Here is a 20,635-nt window from a genome sequence, read left to right as displayed (position 1 = left end):
GCCATCAACGTCTTTCCTTGTGGCGAATTTAGGGACCAAGTTTTGAATGATCTCATAGCTCCACACTTGTAGTGCTAGTACAAACCCATACACGTTATAAGCAAAAGAATTAGTAACTCCACTCCCTTTCCTGGACATATATACGGACCTGTGGTGTTTCATGTCCTGGTCAAGACCCCTCATGGTGAATCTAAAGGACACCTTCCCCCATGGAAATCAGAGGAAATCTTCAACATCTTCAACCATATGGATGATTTTGAGATTTAAAAGCCGTTTTGGGTCATATGAGAAGAGGTACTGGTTAATCAAGCAGATCAACCCGATCTTCCATGCGTCTTCCTTATCGGTGCATTTCATGAAAATAGACTCCAAATCCATCATTCGAATTGACGTATTCCTTTTGAAATATTTTATCAGCAAGGGTGGACAACCTCGGCATTCATCTTTGTATTCAGGCAATCTGTCGAAGTTGAGGCCTGTAATCAATGCGTACTCTTTCAGACCAAAAGTATATTCCTCCCCATTAAAGTTGAAAATCATCCTATTCAAATTGGCCTTCACCTTCCGAACCAGCAACTGATGTAAAATGGTCCCTGAGAACAACAAGTCTGGGACTCCTCTCAATAAATACTGAAATTGAGAATTTAGAGCCCTCTCCATAAGACCCAGCGCTTCAAACCTATCAGATACATTTTTCAAGGCTAGGACAGATTTCAATGAAATCCTACCAGGAAAATCATGAACCGTGAAGTCTGCCATCTACAAAAGGAAAAAGAAAAACAACAATGTTTATAAACAAACGAGAAGAAAAGCAACCGTCAAAATAGCTAGAAACAACTGTCAGATGCGTCAAGCAGCTGCTTGACGCAGCTGCTTGACGCAACCCAACCCATAAACCGTGCATGAACCATTTGAAATCAAGAAGCATCCTACCCTAATTCCTAACATAAAACATGCATGAACCGTTTGAAAGCAGGAAGCAACCTACCCTAAAACCCTAACATAAAACATGCATGAACTTTTTGAAAGCAAGAAGCAACCCTAAAAACATAACATAAAACATGCATGAAGCATTTGCAAGCATGTAGCAACCCTAAACCCTAACATAAACCATGAATGAACCATTTGCAAACAAGAAGCAACCAACCCTAAAACCTAACATGAACATAAACAAACATAACTAAAACTAACCTCATGAAGTCAATGAATGAACGAGAAGATGAAGACGAAGACGAGCAGGAAGAGACGTCGAGGCAGGTGCGTCGTCGAGGCAGGTGCGTCGTCGGGTGCGAGAGAGAGAGAGAGCATGAATAGTGGTCGAGGCTTATTTGGGTTTTTATATAAAATAAAAATAAATGTGACGCATCGTATCCTACTTGACGCATCCGAGTTGACGCATCGGAGTTGACGCATCCGAGTTGACGCATCCGAGTTGACGCATCCGAGTTGACGCATCCGACTTGACGCATCCGAGTTGACGCATCCGAGTTGACGCATCCATCTTGACACATCCGACTTGACGCATCCGAGTTGACGCATCCATCTTGACGCATCCGAGTTGACGCATCCATCTTGACGCATCCATCTTGACGCATCCATCTTGACGCATCCATCTTGACGCATCCTACGTGACGCATCCTACCAAACAAACAACCTGCATTCAACGAATCAGTAAAGGAATCAGCGAATCAATGAGGAACGTTCTGTAAAGGAAATATACACGAACTGAATAGGAAATCGAAATAAACAATAACGAAATAAACAAAAAATATAGTGGAATGGCCGAATGAAATGTCAATTTGTTCGAAATCCTCAGCGCTGTGCAAACTCGTCTCCATTGGATGTTCTTCAAAGCTATAGGCCGTTGAATATGGTGCCATGGTCGACGGTGCCTCTTCGATTCGTTCTTCATCGCTGAAAAAGAAGAGAAAATCTTCTCCGCCACCATTAGGGTTTCACGGCGGAGAAGACGGGAAGAAAGGGGCTGGATGAGAGAGAAACTGAAACGAAAATGAAAAAAAATTAAGCCTTTATAGGGTTCAGGGTGCGTCACGCACCTGGAGGGTGCGTGACGCATGGGTAAAATGGTCATTAAAGAATTTGGGGGTCACCAGCGCTATAAAAATTAGTGGGCCGCACCATCGGCTATTTGGCCCTATTTTGGGGTCATTTCCTCAAATTTCCCATTGTTTGGGACATGTCATTTATCATTATGTTTATTTATTTATTTTGAAGAAACTACTATTTATTAAAATGAATAGAATATGTTGTCTTACAAGTTAAACTTTTATTTGTTTAATTTTTTATTAAAATTATTAAAAATTAAATAAATAAAACTTAAGTCTGGTTAGGATTTGAGTTTTTTTTTTTAAATTTATCACAAGAAAATATTATTAGTGATTTGTAATGATAAATACTTATAAAGTATTAATATATAATATAATATAATATAATAATTTAAAATAAAATATATTTAGTATTTTAATTAATAAATTAAATGATAAATTAATAAAATTGTGAATGAAATGATAGTTAGTTAGTTTAAGTTATTTAAATAAGCAAATTGCTTTTCCCACCCCTCCCATATTCTGCTCCCATCTCACTCTTTAATTAACTCAAAAATTACTTATTTATCCATATTAATTTTATATATTTACCTTTCATCTTATTTATTTTATTTTATTTTATTTAATTATTAAGTTTTTTTTATCATGAAATATAATTAATTAATTAATTTTTAATATTTTTTTCTATTTAAAAGATAAAAAATCTAAAAGATTAATAATTAATTTTAAATATTATATATTATTAATAAAATTATAATAAATTAATAAAAATAAAATATTAATTTTATATAAAATAAATATTTTAAAAAGTTAAATATAAAATATTTTAATAAAAATATTATGCAAAGGTTATCGTTTATATTATTAAGTAAAACATTATATTTAATTTGAATAATTATTAATATATAATATATTAAAGACTTTATCTTATTTATTTGTTAAATAATTTTATTTATAAAAAAATTGATTTTTATAAGTATTTTAAAATATATATATATATATATAATTAATATAATAAAATATTAAATATTTATATTTTATTAAATTAGTACACATTTCAATATTTAATATATTTTAAAAAATTATAATATAAAAATAATAATATTTTGTATTTTTAATTAAATAAATAAAGTTAAAAAATATATTAAAAATTAATTAATTAATTATATTTAATAAAAAAAACTTAATAATTAAATAAAATAAATAAGTAAATTAAATAAAATAAGAAATGTAAATATATAAAAATGATAGGGATAAATAAGTAATTTGGGAGTTAATTACGGAGTGAAGGCGGGAGTGAGAATATGGGAAGGGTTGGGAAAAACACCTCCCTTAAATAACTTAAAACTAATCATGCTTACAAATATTAATCAACTATAATTATAAAATTGTATATCACAATCTTTTTCTAACATTATTTTAAATTTAGCAATTTAAAATTAAGTGAAGGAAATTTTAAACTTTAACAATTTTTTAAAATTTTCATATTAAATTCCAAACTTTATATTTACAAAAAAATAATATATATAAATTTATTAAAATGTTTAATTTATATTAAAAAATTTGAAAATAACATATTATAAATTTTATATTTTATAAATTTAAATAAATTAAAGAATTATCTAAAATGTTAAAGTGTAAAATAAAAATCTAATTATTATAAAAATATAAATATATATATTTTTAAATAGTTGTTAATTTAACTAATATAAGCGTGCATAAGCTAAAAAAATATAAATAAAATAAATTTAATATAAAACTATAATAATTTTAAAATATATATTAAATATTTAAATTCTTAATAAATCATGAATAATATATTAAAATAAAAAATAGAACACTCGAACAACTCATTTTCTCACATATCTCATCACATATTTTTTTCTCAATGAACCTCCTATCTCGTTACCTTAAAACTTTTCGACTGACCAACCATCTCATTCGACATTGATCTACCAATTCAAATTGAACTTCTCATCTCATGACCTTAACTTTCACTTCGGTCAAACAACTAATCTTTTCGCATATTTTAACCACAAATATCAATTTATTTTCCAATCGACCTTTCATATCTTTACCTTATTTTCACTTTGACTAATCAAAAATCATCTCATTCCACATTTATCCACCAATCACAATCGACCTCTCATCTCTCGAAGACCTTACTTTTACTTCATCAAACAATCAATCATCTCATATAAATTTTAGAAACGGAGAAGAACAACTCTGATAGCCAAATCGAATTGAATTTGACATTGATTGACCGACCTAGCTGAGTATAAATACTCCCTAAATGTTAAGCTTTCAATCCATCAAACAATAATCACATCTTATAGTCCAAATCGAAGAATCAAGAATTTTGACCAGATTGGATTTTTGTAAAATTCTCTTTGGCGATCAAGGCTTCCGGAAAGCTTCTAACACTTCATAGGAGTGTTCTACAACTTTTAGTAAACTTTCAGATCCATTGTATTTTAATTTGTGAATTTTTTCAAGTTTGATTGGATTGATTTGTTCTAATGTTCAATTTTATATTTTCTTTGTTTAGAATCACTCCCTAGATAATGTATGAATTTTCTGTTGAAAGAGATTTGATCGAATCAACATAAAAAAACGAAAATTTGGTTTGAAAATTTGGATTTTTTGAATTTGATGTTTTTGAGTTTTTAAGCTTGAATTTTGGTTTAATTAGTTGCCTAACATATTTCTAAACATGTTGGGATGATTTTCAAATCATAATATTATCATCTCTCTTTGATTCAACTGAAATTTTTGAAAAATAAACTTTGAATTTCAGTTTGTAAATCGGTTACAAAGCTTGAATGATGTTCTTGTTTTAGTTGTGTTTGATTATGTTTATCATTTCAAAACTGTTGGAACAAGAATTAGACCATTAGTTGAACTAATTCAAAAGATCCCAAATTTTGACCTAAAAACAGTATTGAGAAATTGATCTTTGTAGAGAGAGATCGATTAATCGTGATTAAGGTTAAGGATTTTAATCCCCACAATCACATGAGTTTATTATAACTTATAAATCAAAATTTCATGAACTGTATCAAAAAATATAAGCATGCAATTCGTGGCCAATTCAAGAACACTCGGTCCTGTTGGACCAGGGCAAAGGACTGAAGTTTTTAGTTTAGGACCGAGAACGAGGACCAAGGATCTTAGCTGGGACCGAGACCAAGAATCAATGTTCTTGAGTCAGAACCAAGACCAATGACCGATGTTCTTTAAGTCAAAACCGAGACCAATGACCGATGTTCTTGAGTTAAGACCAAACCCGATGACTAGTGTTCTTAGCCTAGAACCAAGAAATCTAACCGAATTTTCTAACCTAGGACCGAGCACTCCCTTTAGCCTATGACTTATTTTTCTAACTTAGGACCGAGTTCCCTTTAAGCCTAAGACCGATGACCCCTTAACCTAGGACCGAAGAACTAGAACAGTAAACTTAGCCTAGGAACTAGCCTCCCAGATTTAGGACTGAGTAGTCCGAGTTCGAGACCAAGCCTCCCGAACCCAGGACCGAGCCCTCCAGATCTATGGACCCATGCTCCTAAGCCCGGATCCAGACCACCCCGGCCTAGAATAAGCCCATCCGAGCCTAGATCGGCAAAAACGGACCCAAGTCATAGGACTCTGGTCCTAAGGCCAGTTTGGTTCTATTTTTCAAAATTTAAAATTATTTTTATAATTTTGGAAACCCAAACTATTTTCAAATAATCTTGAAGGTCATAAAATGAATTTTTAAATATTTTTGGAATAATTTATAAACAAATATTTTGGCTAAAGCCCCGTTTGGAATTTTTTTAAAAATTATAACACTTTTCTAATATTTTTCAAATGTTATACTTATATTAACGCAATCATAGATACGCCCTCTTAAATAATTTTGTACAATTATTTACGAAATATAAACCTATCATTGTTTAGGACATCCAGACTACTAATTAAAGTAAATAAATATTTTGAATAAATTTTGTAATAGCCAACCTTTTATTTAAAAAACAAAACTGTCATTTGTCGGTCGTGGAGAACATAACGCAAAAGTTTTTTCCCGAACGTAATTTTTGTAACAAAAATTATATGAATAAAAATATGAGTCTTTAAATAATTCTATCTAATATTATTTTATTAATTAATTATTTTATTTATTTTTAAAATTTTAAATTATTTTATAATTTTAATTATTATTAATAAATTAAATATTAATATATTATAATAATTTAATTTTGATAACATAATAATATATTTATAATTTATACCACATTTTCATTAAATTATAATATAATAATATATATTTATAAATATGTCAACTATAAATCCATTAAATTTCTACTAACTGTTATCAATTTCTTCTCTAAATTACCTATAAAATTTTTATCTCATTCCCGAAACTATACAAATAATTAGTTGGAAATTTTAAAATATATTTTAAATAGTTGACATTCAAATTATTATTTATGAAACTATAGGTTAAAATTTATATTTACACATTTTACATATTTAAAATATTAATTAATTTTTTAAATAATATATTTAACACATTTAACTTATTAAATTAATTTAAGTTTTCTCAATTAAAATAAATTAATATTCATATTTTATAATTTTTTTGTTAACAATATAATTTAATATATATATATAAATAATTAATTAATATGAGTATGTCAAGAGATGATACAATGAAAACGTGCATCGACATGACACGATTTGGTCGAACTCTAGTCGAAATAACACGAAACACGACACGTACGACACAAATAAACTCGTGGACACGAATTAACACGATGCGAACGAGCTCGTTGATCAAAATATTTTCAGTGGGTCAAAACACGATACGACGCACATAAGATTTAAGACACGACACAACACAATTGAGAGTCTAACACGATTTTTCTGAATCAACCGTTTAAGCTCTATTCATCCCAAGATTTATTACATTTTTCTCCTTTTTTTTATTTATTTAAAATTATTTAAACTTAAAAAGCTTCATTTCTCAACCCCAATCATCTTCTTTCCATATTTATGTTTTCAAATAATCCCAAATTATATAAAAGACAAAATGGAAAAGGAAAACAACATTCACACTACTTCACTCTTTTCCATAGCAGCGAATCATCGCCGTCCACCTTATTTGCAGTCTTCAACTCTTCTTCGTTAGAAATGGGTAAGCAAGGAAAGAAAGCAGGAGGACATCGTCAGAAAGCTTCACGAAGGGAAGCTTTTAACAGTCACGAAGAAGTAGACCATGAAACTTCATTATACAGTCAAAGCGCCAATGGTGGACAAGAAGACCCAATTGACTCTTCTGTTTCCAAACTATCCCTTTCCGATCAATCTGGAGAAGAAGATGTTCAAGAAGACGATCGAAATGCTATCAACTCATCACACAACATCATTCCTTCAAAGTTCTGTTTATATCAACAATCTGTTCAGGTTTCAAATCTATTTTTAGTTTTATCTCAAAACCTAGCTAGTTCTTCTATCAACTAATTCCATGTTTATTGATGATTGATTGTTCTAGTCCCCTAAAGGAGATATAAGCTATCTGTTGAAATTCTTCTTGAATTATGTTGGTGGGAGATTGCCTCTTCATCTCCAAGAAGATTTTTGCGGCACTGCTCTCCTTAGGTACGTTTTAGTATTGAGCTTAGATCTCGTGATTCTTGATTCCCTTTATCCTTATCAAGAAAACCCTTAGGGTTTTAGGTTGAAGGTTTTGGGTTGTAGCCTTGTAGGGTTTTTGGGTTTTGGGTTTTGAGTTTTGAGTTTTGGGTTTTGGATTTTGGTTTTCGGTTTTGGGTTTTTGGGTTTTTGGGTTTAGGGTTAGGATTTTAGGGCTTTAGGGTTTGGAATTTTAGGGTTTATCAAGAAAACACAATATTTATACAGTTTGACATTTTTTTGACTGCTGATTACACTATCTTTGTAGTAGTGACAGCACTCTCATGAATTGTAGATCATTTTCTTCTTTTTCTTTGATAAATCTGGGTAAACTTTGGAATGTGGCAGTACTGAATGGCTTCGAAGTGACTCGAGAAGAACTGCAGTTGGTTTGGATTTGGACGATGAGGCACTAAATTGGTGTATAGAGAACAATCTGTACCAAATTGGTGCTGAAGATAATGCAAGGATTTCTCTTTTTCATGGCAATGTTTTGAATCCTCTTGAGTCTCAGTTATTAGTCTTTTCTGAAAACCAACTTTCTAAAGAGGAAACTATTAAACATGAAGAAGATGATAAGAAAGAAGGTTTAGTTTTAATGAAAGACATGAAGTTGCCGGCTAGAGATATTGTTTGCGCTTTCAATTACAGTTGTTGCTGCCTCCACAATCGTCGAGAGCTTATTTCATATTTCAAACACGCCCTTTTTTCCTTGTCTAAGAAAAGTGGTATATTTGTTATGGATCTTTATGGTGGAACATCGTCTGAATGTGAGCTAAAACTTCAAAGAAAGTTTCCCAATTTCATGGTATATACTTTTTGTTTCTTCTTTCTTTTTATAGTCTTAGAGTCTTTGTAGAATTTCATTTAAATTTGTTTTTCGTATCTCTTTTTGTAGTATACTTGGGAGCAGGCTGAGTTTGACATAATTACGCGCCAAACTAGAATTAGTCTCCATTATCGTCTCAAGAAGCAGAAGAAGAAGATTGAAAATGCATTTTCGTACAGCTGGAGATTGTAAGTTGAAACTCTACTTCCTAATTGTTTACAATCCCCTTATTCTTACTTAGAGCTTGTTTCATGAACGTTTATTTGAAAAAAAATAAAAATTAGATTTACGCGCATTAGTAAAGTGCGTGACAGCGTGACAGGTTTAGATTACATGAAATTTTTTACTGATTTTTTTTTCAAAGGAAGAAACATTTGCATTATTCCAATAACTGTTGCAAAGGCAAAGAACATGGGCTGACATGCTTTGTGATGAGTAACTCAAAGGATAGAATAAGATTCCCAAAATCTCATGTTCATATTCTTTCAGACATCAAATTTCTTTGGTCAAATTCAAAGGGGTCTGTTAGTTTTTCGTGTTTTTCAGAGTACCGATCAATTTGATTTGTTAGTGAGTACTGAGTTTGTGTATAATGATTAAGCTCAAGTTTTGGTGAATGTTTTTGTTGAGACAAAATCGAAAGGAGAGAATGATTGGTGTAATGTTACACATGAATGCCTAAAAGGGCAAAGTTTGTATTTTGCATCAATAAAGTAGTTTACCAATTTGTGTCTTTTCGTTTTCAGGTGGACTTTGCCAGAGATCAAAGAATGCCTAGAGGAAGCAGGATTTCGATCTGTTCATTTCTGGATGAGGGAGATGCCAGCTTCCGATGAGATCAAAAGTATAGAAGGGTTTGGTTCGGGGCGTGATGTGAAATATGAAGAGGTTGTAAGCTTTGAACAAAGAGATTCGTGGAATGCTTATATTGTTGGCGTCGCATAGTATCTTCATTCATTCATGCCTCATTTATTGTGGTCAGATTACAGACATAGAATTTGTTTTCAATGTTCCTTGTTTTTGTTGAAAGACATTTTCTTTGTAAGATTTTGATGAGACAATTTTCTTTGTAAGATTTTAAAGGTATTTGATAATTGCATTGATTGAATACTTCACATAAATAATAGATACATTCAAAACTATTAAAATCTCGAGGAAATTAAGTAAACTTTTACGATAATAAAATTTTACGAGTTTATAATAATTTCGATATTTTATGAGTTTATAATAATTTTGATTTTACATTAAAATTTATAAATTAAAATGAATTATTATTTATTTAAATAAATAAATTAATATAAATAATTTTGTAAATATAATTTTTTATAGTGTTATTTATTTATTATTAATATTAATTAATTTTATATTTAAATATATAAGTTTTTAAAATTGGCTATAAAATATTTAATTATATATATAAATAATAATAATATATAAATAATATTTTTTCAAATTAAACTTTTACGACTTCAAATAAACTCTAGATTTTATGATTTACAACTGATCAACAATTTTAAGTAAATTCTCGATTTTTACCACCTTTGATACACTATTTACTGTTTTTCTTCGTTCAATTGATTACAAGTTAGGCCCGTTTCCACTTTCCATCCAAATTGTGAAAAGTGATTTTATTTGATATTAAAATAATTGATAGAATTAGATAAAAAAAAAAATGAAATAGAAAAAATATTTTTTAATACATTTTAAAATCATGTTGCATAATCCTCTTTTTTCTATCATATTTTTTGTACGAGAATTTTGAAAAATAAAAAAAAAAATTATATTAATTGAGAAATAGAAGAAGCTATAAAATAAATTAATGATCCTTTCTTTTTATTCAAAAGAGATATTAAATAAGATAATAATGAGCAAAAGATTATATTATAACAAAAGATTTGTTATTATATATATATATATCAATTCCAATTGTTACAACTTACAAATAATCTAGAAGATTATTATTATATCTCAAAATACCACATTATATACAAAATTGTGTATTGTGTTATCTATTCTATCTAAACCACCACCTTTAAACAAAACAATAACAATATGTACCAAGAACACAAATCATCATCGAATTCGGTTCCATCTTGCAAAAGGCTCATTGTTAGTCTTTGATTTCTTTGCAACTTCAGCATCAGAAGAAGAAGGTGTCCCAAATGCCTTCCAAATTCTCAATGTTTCATCTCCAGCTGCAGTCGCCACTGTATTTCCATCCGGGCTCTGTCAAATATCATCAAAACAACCCGTCAATCAATCAATCAATCATTTGTAATAGCAGCAGCCATCAACGAAAAAACTTACTTGAGTCATGAAAAGAACTCTTGAAGTATGCCCATATAATTCAGCAACCTTCACCATCGAAGGATACTTCCACAAACTCAAATTATTCTCACTATACCCATGACAACTCAACAGCTCACGTTGGTTCTTATTCCAAACTAAACCACACACTTGTGAACCAGTGTTATGCGAGTTCAATCGAGCCCCAGTTTGTGTATTCCATAGTTTTATACACCCATCTCCTCCCCCACCACCCGAAGCTAACAAGTTGCTCTGAAAAGGGCACCAAGCAAGTGCCTTCACTGCAGCATTGTGGTCTTCAAGTCTGTGAAGCCACTGGGTAGGGGAATTGGAAGAAGCCGTGGATCTATCCCAAATGTGAATCAGATTATCGTTTCCACCGCTTGCCAACTGCTGCCCTGAGGCAGACCACTTCAGCCCGCAAACTTCTTGTCTATGCCCTATGAATTCCTCCACTACATGTTGTCTTACTCTCACATCATTGTTTATAATCTTTCCATCCATATCCCCTGTTGTTAGTATGTGATTGTTCCAGTCAAGAGAACCAACTCGAGAGCTGTGTCCTCCACTTAAGGTCCTTAACTGTCTGTTCGAAGCGGAATCCCAAAGCTGGACATGAGAATCATTCAACCCCAGAGCAATGTGCCTTCCATCAGGAGCCCACTTGACGCTGGTCACAGGGCCACAATCATCATCAACCGTGACTAGCTCAGATATTGATCCGTTTGTTGCATCCCACATATAGACTGTTGAACCAAGGGCTACGGCTAGAACATTGGTGCTTCCCCAGTCAAGTAAATTCAAATAAAAATCATCCACCATGTCCGGAGCATCAAGTGTTCTTTCAGATGTCTACACAATGATCAATTCAAATCAAGCAAGCAATTAGAAACAATATCATCCTTCACACACACCCATCATTATAATCATCATCATCATTCATCATACCTGAGGAATGAGACGGCGAGGCTTTAAAGATTTTGAAGTATTGTTAAGATTTGAAGAAGAAGAAGAAGAAGTAAAATGGTCGGGAATGGGGTCAATGGGTATGTGAGGCTTGTTCTTGAAAGCTAGTATACGAGTTCTACTATTCATGTTAAATGCCTCCGCCAATACCTTCCTGTATGCTTCTTTTTCTTTATCTGCATGAAGAATTACCTTACCTTTATTACCTGTCAACATAGAACGCGCATAATCGTAGTTGGTAGCCCTTCTATTTGGAATAAACCTATCCAACTGATCAATCAATCAATCGATCAATCATCGCATTAAATCAGAATACGAATTTCATCTGGGTTTCTGATTTAAAGAACAAGGGTGTCAACAAACTTACGTTTTCTCGTTCATTTTTACGTTGAAGAAACCGATCATGAATAGGGAATCGCGAATTGAAATTCATTTAAAAAAAAACCTGCAAAAGAAACAAACAAACAAGAAGAAAGAATGCAAGCAAAGCAGATAATAATCGATGATGTTAACGTATGATCAAACAAACAAACAAACGTGCAGAAAGAGATTTGAGAAGAAGAAGAAGAAGAAAGAACTAGACACAAAGAGTTTAATAAATGCCATATATATACGTTAATTTTTCAACGGCTATATTAATTAATTAAATAATCACCAGTGGGCTGGGCCTATTACCCTTAGGGGATGGATGATGGGCCTTAATAAAGTAAATTATAATCGTTTTTTCAAATAAGGTAATTTTAAAATTTGAATTTTATAACATTTTTTTAAAATTGATTTAATATTTTAATCAAGTTGATAAAAGTGATTATATATATTTACGTTTTATCCTTAAATATTTTCATTGTTTTGGGTATTATAGATTTAGTTAAAATAAAATTTAAATTTTATTTTTATAAATTATTTGGATTTATGATTTTATAAATTTATAAATTATTTTAATTTTAAAATTTTAAATAAATAAAATGAATTTTATATTTATAAATTATAATATATATATATATATATATATTCAAATAAACAACATAATTATAACTTATTTTTAGTTTTATTATATATATTATAATTAATACTATAAGTTTCCTTTACGATATTAATCTTTTTTTCATTTAAAATTCTTAAATATTTTTTTATTACTTGTTTTTTCTTTTTTTTCATATTTATAATCAATTTTTTACTCTTTTATATATTTATATAATTAACTATATTAAATCAATAATAATTAGAAAATTGTTGTGTATTTTAGTTGACTTTTATTTTATTTTTAAAAATTAATTATATTATTTAATATTAAAATTTTTGTTTAGTTATTTTAATTTTATTAATATTATTTTGTAAATGAATTTTTAATATCTATCTCCTATTTAAATTAATGGTAAATATAATATTTTTTTCATTAATATTTAATAAATATGTTTTTTCTATCTAAAAATAATAATTTATTTAATAACTATGTTTTTTCTATCTAAAAACAATAATTTATCTTTCTATTTCTAGATTAGAACCCCTAACGAAACCAAACAAGGCCTTATGTGAGTCCAAGTGATCTTTATCAAATTCTCAAAGGGTCAAGAACTCCTATAAAATCACATCTTTATCAAATTCATCTAAAAAATTGATAAAAAAAAAAAAAATTGACGAAATGATACTAGTAGGTAAATGACGGGTGATTACGCATAATTTTAAATGCGCAAGTAACCACTTTATATTTTTTTGACGAAATTGTCGAGACGCAACCGGATGCCACATGAAAAGCCCACAATCGCGAGACGCAAACCCGGTTGCGAAAAGCAACCGGCAATCGCAAGACGCAATTTTTAAAAAAAAAAATCAAAATAAATAAATTACGTCTCGCGATTGTTGGTTGCTTTTCGCAACCGGGACTACGTCTCGCGATTGTGGAATTTTCACATAACATTCGGTTGCGTCTCGCGATTGTCGCTCGCGACATGAACAATTTTGTCAAAAAAAAATATAAAGTGGTCACCACTAGTCACCGGCTCATTTATTCATTTTTTACTGTCATTTCGACAATTTTCTCCTATAAAATCACAACTTTAAAAAAATTTATTGAATTAGATAAAAAAATATTGAAATATAAAAAATATTTTTTAATCCAATTTTTAAAACCGTGTTGCATAATTTTTTTTTTATCATATTTTTTGTCTAAGAATTATGAAAAAAAAAATTATATATATATATATATATTAAGAAATAAAAGAAGCTATAAATTAAAACAATGACCCTTTCCTTTAATTTAAAAGAGATATTAAATAAGATAATAATGAGCATCGTTTACAAAATAAAACATTATCATAATTTTCAATATAATTATTTACAAAACTAAAAGATTTTTTTAATATTTAATATAAAAGTTTATCATTTTTTTTTAATTGTAATTCTGAAAAATTGAGGATTTAAAAAAAAAAAAAAAATCGATTCTTTTGCACAGCAGATAGTTTGACAATTTTCACACTCTCAATTCAGCAAGTTCATCACGATGATATGATATACTATCAATACCCAGTATTCTAGAACCCTAGAAATTGATTTCTAGAATTCAAAACCTGCAACCGTTCATGGTTTCCACAATGGGAACCAACGAAATTTTGACATCATCCAAATTTTTCCGTCCAAAACCCTCAATTTTCCTTCCAAAATCCCTTGTTAATATACGAAGGTTTAATCCCACATCACTTCCTCTCTATTCTCCACCGACTCGATTGAAGCTCATCTATACCCATAGAGGAAGACCCTCATTTGTTAATCCGTCTTGTGCACTTTTCCGGAAATCAAATTCGAAGGTTAGTTCTGAAACTGATACAAATGCCACAGAAGATGATTTTGTCACTAGGGTTTTGAAAGAAAACCCTAGTCAAGTCGAACCCAGGTACTTAATTGGTGATAAATTCTACACTATTAGTGAAAAAGAGGAATTGAAAAGAAATAGGAATTCTGGGTTATTGGAAATTCTTAGAAATTGGCCATTGAAAAAGATGCTAAAGAAGGAAGATGAAGATAATAAGACTGTGACTGGAGATGAGTCGGATACTGTTTGTTTGAAAGACCTTTTGAGGGAGCATAAAGGTAAGCTTTACGTTCCTGAACAAGTTTTCGCGAAGAATTTGCCTGAAGAGGAGGAATTCGATAGGGAGTTTGAGAATTTGCCAAGGTTTAGTTATGAGGATTTCCTGAAATATATGAAATCTGAGAAGGTTAAGTTGATCACTTTTAAGGAGGACAAAGGTCTCACTAATGGGGCCAGGAATTTTATAGTTGAATTGAAGTCGATACCTGGTGACAAGAGCTTGCAGAGAACAAAATGGTGAACAATATATGAATGTGTAATTATATTATTTTTCCTCTATGTTATCTAAGTGTACCCATTATTGTTAATTTCCATATTAATGTCATTTTACACATTTAAATAGGGCAATGAGACTAGATGAGGGTCAAGCACAGGCTCTTCTCGAGGAGTATTCAGGACCACGGTATGAAGTCGAGAGAAAAATGATGGTAATTGTTCTTTTTGAGCCTTGTTTTGATGAGAAACAACCAACCAATCAATTTAATGTCTATGATTTAAGTTTAGTTTTCAAATATTTCTGTATCTGGATGAGAAACAAGATAAAAAGTGTTTCCAAATGGGGCCTAAATTGTTATACCTTCGTTCCAACCCTCAATCCTCTTTTCTAGATTAATTGATGACAATAATACAACAAAATCAGATTATTATTTTTGTAGATATTGCAGCGGGATTGTAATAGTTTCACAATGTTCCCAAGTAGAACATAAGTGTGTAAGATGGGTTATAGGCCATCTTTTTGCACCATAAAGAGTGATAAATCTATTGTTGCATTGCAAAGACCAAATTTAAGTGTATGGTTATATGAATAACTGCCGAATCTGTATACAAATATACCATTGTTTTTGAGAAATCGTGGACATGTAAAAGTTCGATAAATGATCAAGTTTGAATTTTGGATACATTTGATTTATCAGCGGAGTTCTAGATTCTTTATTTTACATCTTAGCTGTTTTATTTATATTTTCTAAAGTCCTCTTGTATTGTGTCTTCTGTTTGCTCTGTAGACTTGGGTTGGGAGATTACCAGAATATCCTCATCCTGTGGCCATGCAAATATCAACAAGAATAATGGTAGAGCTTGGGGTTCTAACTGCTGTAATGGTTGCGGCAACCATTGTTGTGGGAGGATTTCTTGCATCAGCTGTTTTTGCCGCAACCAGTTTTGTTTTTGCAGTGGCTTTATATATTGTCTGGCCCATTGCTAAACCTTTCCTTAGGCTTTTTCTTGGCCTTGCACTCGGTATTCTAGAAACGGTGTGGGAAAGTATGATCGAATGGTTCACGGATGGATGGTTTTTTTCCAAGTTGAATGAGCTCTACACTCTTGGTGGTATATCTTCCGGTCTTGAAATGCTAAAACCAATCTTGCTCGTGTTTTTTGCTATGGTCCTTCTCATCCGATTTACACTTTCCAGAAGACCTAAGAATTTCAGAAAATGGGTGCAGTTTTCCTTCTTTCATTTGAATCTTGACCTCTATTTACTACTATGTAAGTTCATATTGTTCCTGACATATTTCTCACGATATGCAGGATATATGGCAAGGCATTGAATTTTCTCAATCGAAGCCTCAAGCCCGTATTGATGTTAGTTTCATGATCAATTTGGTTTACTTAGCGAACAAAGTTTTCCCATGTAGTGATTGCAATCCCTATATTTTTTTGTTCAGGGTTCAACTGGAGTTACATTTAATGATGTGGCAGGTATTGATGAAGCAGTTGAAGAACTTCAAGAGGTACAGTATTTTGCTTTCACTTTTTGATTCTGCATTTCATTTCTATATGTATATTTTCTGAACTCCTTTTATTTTATGCGCTTTCATTTCTATTAATCAGTTATTTTGTATGCCGGAGTTACATTTTTTTTGTACACATCAGCCATTTTTCACTGCTAACTTAAAAAAGAAGAAGATAGATCACTTATTTTTTTTTATGATGGTTTCTGAGGATGGCCTTAATCATGCTAGTTGATTAGATCAACTTCCCTGTCTGAATCATTTTGACATTTGATATCATTTATTTGATTGAATGCCATTGTTTTTACTTATGTTTTAGTAAGATATTAAAGATAAAAAGGATATGTGTGTCTTTTTATCAGCTAGTAAGATATTTGAAGAATCCAGATCTCTTTGATAAGATGGGAATCAAGGCTCCACATGGTGTTCTCCTGGAGGGTCCACCTGGTTGCGGCAAGGTTGGTTGTTTTCTCTGATGAGTATGTAACAATATTATGGATATTGAATCTTCCATTTGTGCTGGTTCTAATTGAAGATACTAATCATATTTCCAGACCTTGGTGGCAAAGGCCATAGCTGGTGAAGCTGGCGTTCCCTTTTATCAGATGGCTGGATCTGAATTTGTTGAAGTTTTGGTTGGTGTTGGTTCTGCTCGTATTAGGGATTTGTTCAAGAGGGCCAAGGTAGATGATGACTCTTCACATATTGCTTCCTTGAGTGGGATTAACTAAGTCCCTTTCGGAAACACTTATAGTTTTGTTTTTGTATTTGAATCCCGATTCAAATGAGAAACAATCAATCATTTTTTAATATGTCTATGACTAAATCTAGTTTCCGATACAAATAAAAAAGATGATGCATTTGGTTCCATCTGAAATAATTCTCGTGAAGATCTGAATCTGAAGTTTAGGTTCAATTGTTTCAACTGCGATTGATACAAAAGTTTTCAGGAGTTTAACATAAATAGAAAATTTCCTTAGAAGATATGCTTAAGTTTGTGATTTAACTGTAGTCAAATATTTTTGCAGGTAAACAAACCATCGGTTATTTTTATTGACGAGATCGATGCATTGGCTACAAAGTATGCTTTTTATAGGCTTTGCTGCAATCTACTACTAATTTTTTTATAGGCTACAAAATGTGTTATGACGTAGTTTGTCGTTTTTTGACCTGTTATTTTCTTGGGGTTTTCTTGTTAAACAATGTTGTTTATTGACCAATCTAAGGATTGATTTGTATTTCGACGTCACATGTGATTTAGGCGGCAAGGAACATTCAGTGATTCCAGCGATGAGATGTACAATGCTGCGACACAAGAACGAGAGACAACGTTGAACCAGCTGCTGACGGAGCTTGATGGATTTGACACAGGCAAAGGCGTAATATTTTTGGGTGCTACAAACCGAAGGGACTTATTAGATCCTGCACTTCTTCGGCCAGGTCGTTTTGACCGTAAGGTTTGTATCTGTTGTTTTCTTCATTAAGAAATGATGATATGAAGGTCGTATCTTTCCACATTACAAATAACCACAAGCATATAAATGATAACATAAAACAAGGATCATTAAGCAAAGAATACATCATACAAAATTGTAAATCAATAGTGAGTTGTTTGATGTGTGCAGAGAACTAAAGAGAAATTGTATTATTGAGAATATGTTTATACATTATAGATATCATCGATTTATGCAATAATTTGGATTTGCAACATAGTTTTAGGCTTTAATAGTAGAATTGTCTGTTTACTCAATGTGACTTCTCCTAATTGTAGAAATTCTTCTGTTTACTCAATATAGATAAGAATTCTTCCTCCAAGTGCAAAAGGGAGACTGGATGTTTTGAAAGTTCATGCCCGAAGTGTAAAGATGTCAAATTCGGTGATTTATCTACTTATGCTAAAAACTTGCCGGGTATGTTTATCTTCCTAACCGTACATAGTCTTTTGAAGTTCCATTTCTGTGTATCAACTCTTTTGCACGCTTCTATTTCTTTAAATCAGGTTGGTCAGGAGGCAAAATTGGCTCAACTTTTGCAAGAGGCTGCTCTAGTGGCTGTGAGGAAAGGACATAATGCCATTCTTCAATCAGATATGGATGATGCTGTTGACCGTCTTACAGTGGGACCCAGAAAAGTAGGAATTGAGCTAGGACATCAGGGACAATGTCGTAGAGCCCACAACCGAAGTGGGAACTGCGTTGATCGCTCACTTGTTAGGCAATTGGAGAATGCTAAAGTTGAAAGCTGTGACCGTATCTCAATTAACCCTCGTGGCCAGGCATGTCCACACTTTATTTTTTGTCAAACATATGGGATGTGGATCCAAATTGCCATACTCAGTTAAAACATATTAAAAATTGAGTGGCGGTTTCTCATTTGGATTCGGATCTAGATTTGAGTTTGTTTGATCTTGGGTTATTTGCGTCTTTTCAGAAGAAGAAAAAAACTGATCATCAAATCACTTAACTAAAATACCAAAAAGACACTTAAGGACATTTTAGTAATTTAACCCAATAATCCCCAAAAGCATTTTTTCATCAAAAAGGTTTTTATTTCAAAATCTTCCAATAACCCAAAAAATCCCACATCAAAGGAGCTCAAAGTGTTTCCAAATAGTCCTTGTTACTTGCAATTTGTTTGTTAATTGCTCGTTTTTAAGTGAATCCCATCATTCTCAAATGGTGTTTGTGGATGTGCAGACGCTATCCCAAGTTGTTTTCAACAGACTAGATGATGAAGCTTATTTGTTTGAGCGAAGGCCACAATTGCTTCAACCGCCTTCAGGTATGAACTTTTTTGCCTTTATGTGGCTTGTGTTTTATCTGGTTCTCTTATTGATTGCGTTTTCAACATTTGAAGATATTACTTGGTGGAAGAGCGGCTGAAGAAGTAATTTTGGACGTGATACATCAAGAGCATCGGTTGACTACCTTGCAGATGCTTCCTGGCTCGCACGTAAAATTATCTCAATGTAAGCTCTCAAAATTTAGTTATTGTTTATTTTATAAAAAAATTTATTAGTCAGAATATACCCCATAGAAGCACCCAAAAGCCACTGAATTTTACCTTCATTTGTAGTTCAAATTCTAATCCCCTGTTTCTCAAACAGATGGAATTTGGAGAATCCGATGGTGATACATGGAGAACCGCCACCATGGAGGAAGGGTAATAAGTTTGTGGGCCCCAGGCTAGACTTTGAAGGATCGTTATATGATGACTACGATCTGATCGAGCCTGCCCTTAATTTTGAATTGGACGATGATATTGCAAAGAGGACCGAAGAATTACTTTGCAACTCTTATGAGAAACCCTTAACTTGCTGAGAAAGCACCATGCAGCTTTGCTTAAGAGTGTCAAGGTATGTATACATACTACCTTTTCAATTTTCAACTTCTTATAAACAAAAAACTGTTTCTTTTCTTCCTTATGATTTATATCAATAGATGGAACAAAAAAGTAAAATACTATATGACTCCTTCAAATTGAATTGTTATGCAGGTTCTTCTGAGCCAAACAGAGATCTGTGGAGAAGAAATAGACTACATTTTAAACAAGTACCCGCCATTTACCCCCACGAACCTTATACTAGAGGAGAAGATCCGGGAGGCCTTCCATTCTTCGTGAGGGAACAAGAACAAAACCAGGAATTGGAGCCAAGTTTGTCTTCATAAAAGGTAACTTTTTTGTTTGTAAATACATTCTGGATCAGGATCTAGATGAGAAACCATCAATTGTGTTTGATTAAGTTCTATTTCCAAACTTTGAACCACTACTTTATTAGTTGTTTGAGAAACAAGACCAAAAATCAAATTTAACATTTTTCTTAATTTTTGTACAGAGCAGTTTACTAAACTTTTCTAGTTTGATTTGAGACAATGGAGGATATGATCTTCTTATGGGGTCTTCATTCCTTGTGGGTTTTAGCCGGCTGTATCGATATCCCAACTCTCGATGATCCGCTGTTAGTGGAATCATA

General features: G+C 31.8%; 3 protein-coding genes across 3 annotated transcripts; 2 read left to right on the top strand and 1 right to left on the bottom strand.

Moving 5' to 3' along the window:
* The first annotated feature begins 7,161 nt into the window (after positions 1 to 7,161).
* On the top strand, positions 7,162 to 9,662 carry LOC124936013. The gene is made up of 5 exons (XM_047476464.1): positions 7,162 to 7,511; positions 7,600 to 7,706; positions 8,088 to 8,547; positions 8,638 to 8,756; positions 9,315 to 9,662. The coding sequence occupies exons 1-5, from the start codon at positions 7,239 to 7,241 to the stop codon at positions 9,511 to 9,513; spliced, it is 1,158 nt and encodes a 385-aa protein (XP_047332420.1). The 5' UTR covers positions 7,162 to 7,238; the 3' UTR covers positions 9,514 to 9,662.
* A 791-nt stretch (positions 9,663 to 10,453) lies between these two features.
* Positions 10,454 to 12,274, bottom strand: LOC124936599 (cell division cycle 20.2, cofactor of APC complex-like). The gene is made up of 4 exons (XM_047477113.1): positions 12,209 to 12,274; positions 11,824 to 12,111; positions 10,876 to 11,727; positions 10,454 to 10,794 (listed from the first exon to the last, which is right to left on the bottom strand). The coding sequence occupies exons 1-4, from the start codon at positions 12,272 to 12,274 to the stop codon at positions 10,642 to 10,644; spliced, it is 1,359 nt and encodes a 452-aa protein (XP_047333069.1). The 3' UTR covers positions 10,454 to 10,641.
* A 2,004-nt stretch (positions 12,275 to 14,278) lies between these two features.
* Positions 14,279 to 20,330, top strand: LOC124934658 (probable inactive ATP-dependent zinc metalloprotease FTSHI 1, chloroplastic). Its single transcript, XM_047475177.1, is given in 20 exon segments — positions 14,279 to 15,166; positions 15,273 to 15,357; positions 15,934 to 16,368; positions 16,460 to 16,513; positions 16,597 to 16,662; positions 17,025 to 17,120; positions 17,217 to 17,345; positions 17,691 to 17,743; positions 17,924 to 18,119; positions 18,459 to 18,537; positions 18,540 to 18,572; positions 18,662 to 18,672; positions 18,674 to 18,937; positions 19,359 to 19,428; positions 19,505 to 19,552; positions 19,555 to 19,630; positions 19,769 to 19,959; positions 19,962 to 20,017; positions 20,158 to 20,251; positions 20,254 to 20,330. Coding segments are annotated over 20 exon segments (2,859 nt in total). The 5' UTR covers positions 14,279 to 14,420.
* The last annotated feature ends 305 nt before the right edge of the window (positions 20,331 to 20,635 follow it).

The sequence above is a fragment of the Impatiens glandulifera genome, chromosome 4 (genome assembly GCF_907164915.1).
Source record: "Impatiens glandulifera chromosome 4, dImpGla2.1, whole genome shotgun sequence".
In the NCBI taxonomy this organism is placed as follows: Eukaryota; Viridiplantae; Streptophyta; class Magnoliopsida; order Ericales; family Balsaminaceae; genus Impatiens; species Impatiens glandulifera.
Note: the sequence above shows the minus strand (reverse complement) of the source record. Positions and strands in the feature narration are given on the sequence as shown.

Bases quoted from the DNA above. Each gene is read 5' to 3' on its own strand.
- LOC124936013 (XM_047476464.1), top strand. From the start codon at position 7,239: ATGGGTAAGCAAGGAAAGAAAGCAGGAGGACATCGTCAGAAAGCTTCA. The intron at 8,548-8,637 runs GTATATACTTTT...CTCTTTTTGTAG, and splicing joins GAAAGTTTCCCAATTTCATG to TATACTTGGGAGCAGGCTGA. The intron at 8,757-9,314 runs GTAAGTTGAAAC...TTTCGTTTTCAG, and splicing joins TTTTCGTACAGCTGGAGATT to GTGGACTTTGCCAGAGATCA.
- LOC124936599 (XM_047477113.1), bottom strand. From the start codon at position 12,274: ATGAATTTCAATTCGCGATTCCCTATTCATGATCGGTTTCTTCAACGT. The intron at 12,112-12,208 runs GTAAGTTTGTTG...TTGATTGATCAG, and splicing joins GTAAAAATGAACGAGAAAAC to TTGGATAGGTTTATTCCAAA. The intron at 10,795-10,875 runs GTAAGTTTTTTC...GATATTTGACAG, and splicing joins GAGTTCTTTTCATGACTCAA to AGCCCGGATGGAAATACAGT.